Genomic DNA, 1,056 nt, shown 5'->3' on the forward strand with positions numbered 1-1,056 from the left:
CCTCCCTGCCATTGGCCTGGTGCTGGCAGCTCCCCCTTCCTGCCCTGTGACAACCTTCCCCTTCCTGGGACAGACCAGCCAGCACGGGGTGGGTTGGTCCGTCTGTCGTTGTCTTAGAACCGCGGGGAGCTGGGATATCTACCCTGGAGATTGTGGCTTCTCTGGGCGTGCTCTGGGGCTGGACCCAGATACTGGTGTGCAAGCCCATGTAAGCATCAGGGTTGGGTCCCTCAGACCTCCCGAAGTGGATGTTTCAGGGGCCAAAGGGAGATGAGGTGCTCCCCACTTTCTCCAGGGAAAGGAGAAAGGGGGTGGGGCGTCTGGCTGAGAACTTGAGGAAGGACAGGAGTGAGCAGAGCCAGCAGCCGAGGGCTGCTGAGGGCAGCAGCCGTGCTCAGGAACATGCCAGGCCAGAGCGGAGAAGGGGGGAAACCTCCGTGGGTGCCCAGAGCCACGAGAAGCCGCAGTGCTGCCCCTGGGCAGCGCTCACTCCCCTTCTCCCTCCCTTTGCAGCTCATGGAAGCGATTCAAAAGCAAGAGGAGATCAACTTCCGCCTGCAGGATTACATCGACAGGATCATCGTGGCCATCATGGAGACGAACCCCTCCATCCTGGAGGTCAAGTAAGGGCGGCCCGAGAGCCGCCGGCTGTGCGCTCGTCGGTGGGTGCGGATTCGGTGCTCTGAGAGGATGAAGAGGGACTCGAAACGTCTTTGCTCTTGATGAAGGCACAAGGAAGCATCGCGCCAGCTCGGTGGGTGAATTAGCCAGCGGACATGGGGAACAAAGAAAACCAGCAGCCAGGCTTTGTTGTTCTGACTCCGTTATTTTGAAACCCCTCTGGTTTTGGGGGGTGAAAGGGAACCTGGAGAAGAAACACAGGCAACGGACAGCTGGAGGAAGTCACTCGTGAAGCTGGGAACTGTCCTGACAGCGGCAGTAGACCCTCCTCTCTCTGGGGAGGGAACCGAGCTGGCCCCCGCGAGGGCTGTGAGGAGAAGCTGTCGCTGACCAGGGGATAACGGGATGGAGAAGGAAGCGGCGGTGCTGACGTTT

At 60.1% G+C, this 1,056-nt stretch overlaps 1 protein-coding gene across 1 annotated transcript in view; it reads left to right on the plus strand.

Moving 5' to 3' along the window:
• The window catches only part of RAB11FIP3 (RAB11 family interacting protein 3 (class II)), a gene marked incomplete at its 5' end in the record, with an annotated part of 34,670 nt that extends 33,932 nt beyond the window's left edge, over window positions 1-738 (plus strand). The window contains one exon of the mRNA XM_010136281.1: window positions 514-738. Within this exon, the coding sequence (XP_010134583.1) occupies window positions 514-627 (114 nt within the window). The remainder of the gene's footprint in view (window positions 1-513) is intronic.
• Between the last annotated feature and the right edge of the window lie 318 nt (window positions 739-1,056).

The sequence above is a fragment of the Buceros rhinoceros genome, unplaced genomic scaffold, assembly GCF_000710305.1.
Source record: "Buceros rhinoceros silvestris isolate BGI_N320 unplaced genomic scaffold, ASM71030v1 scaffold5575, whole genome shotgun sequence".
NCBI lineage: Eukaryota > Metazoa > Chordata > Aves > Bucerotiformes > Bucerotidae > Buceros > Buceros rhinoceros.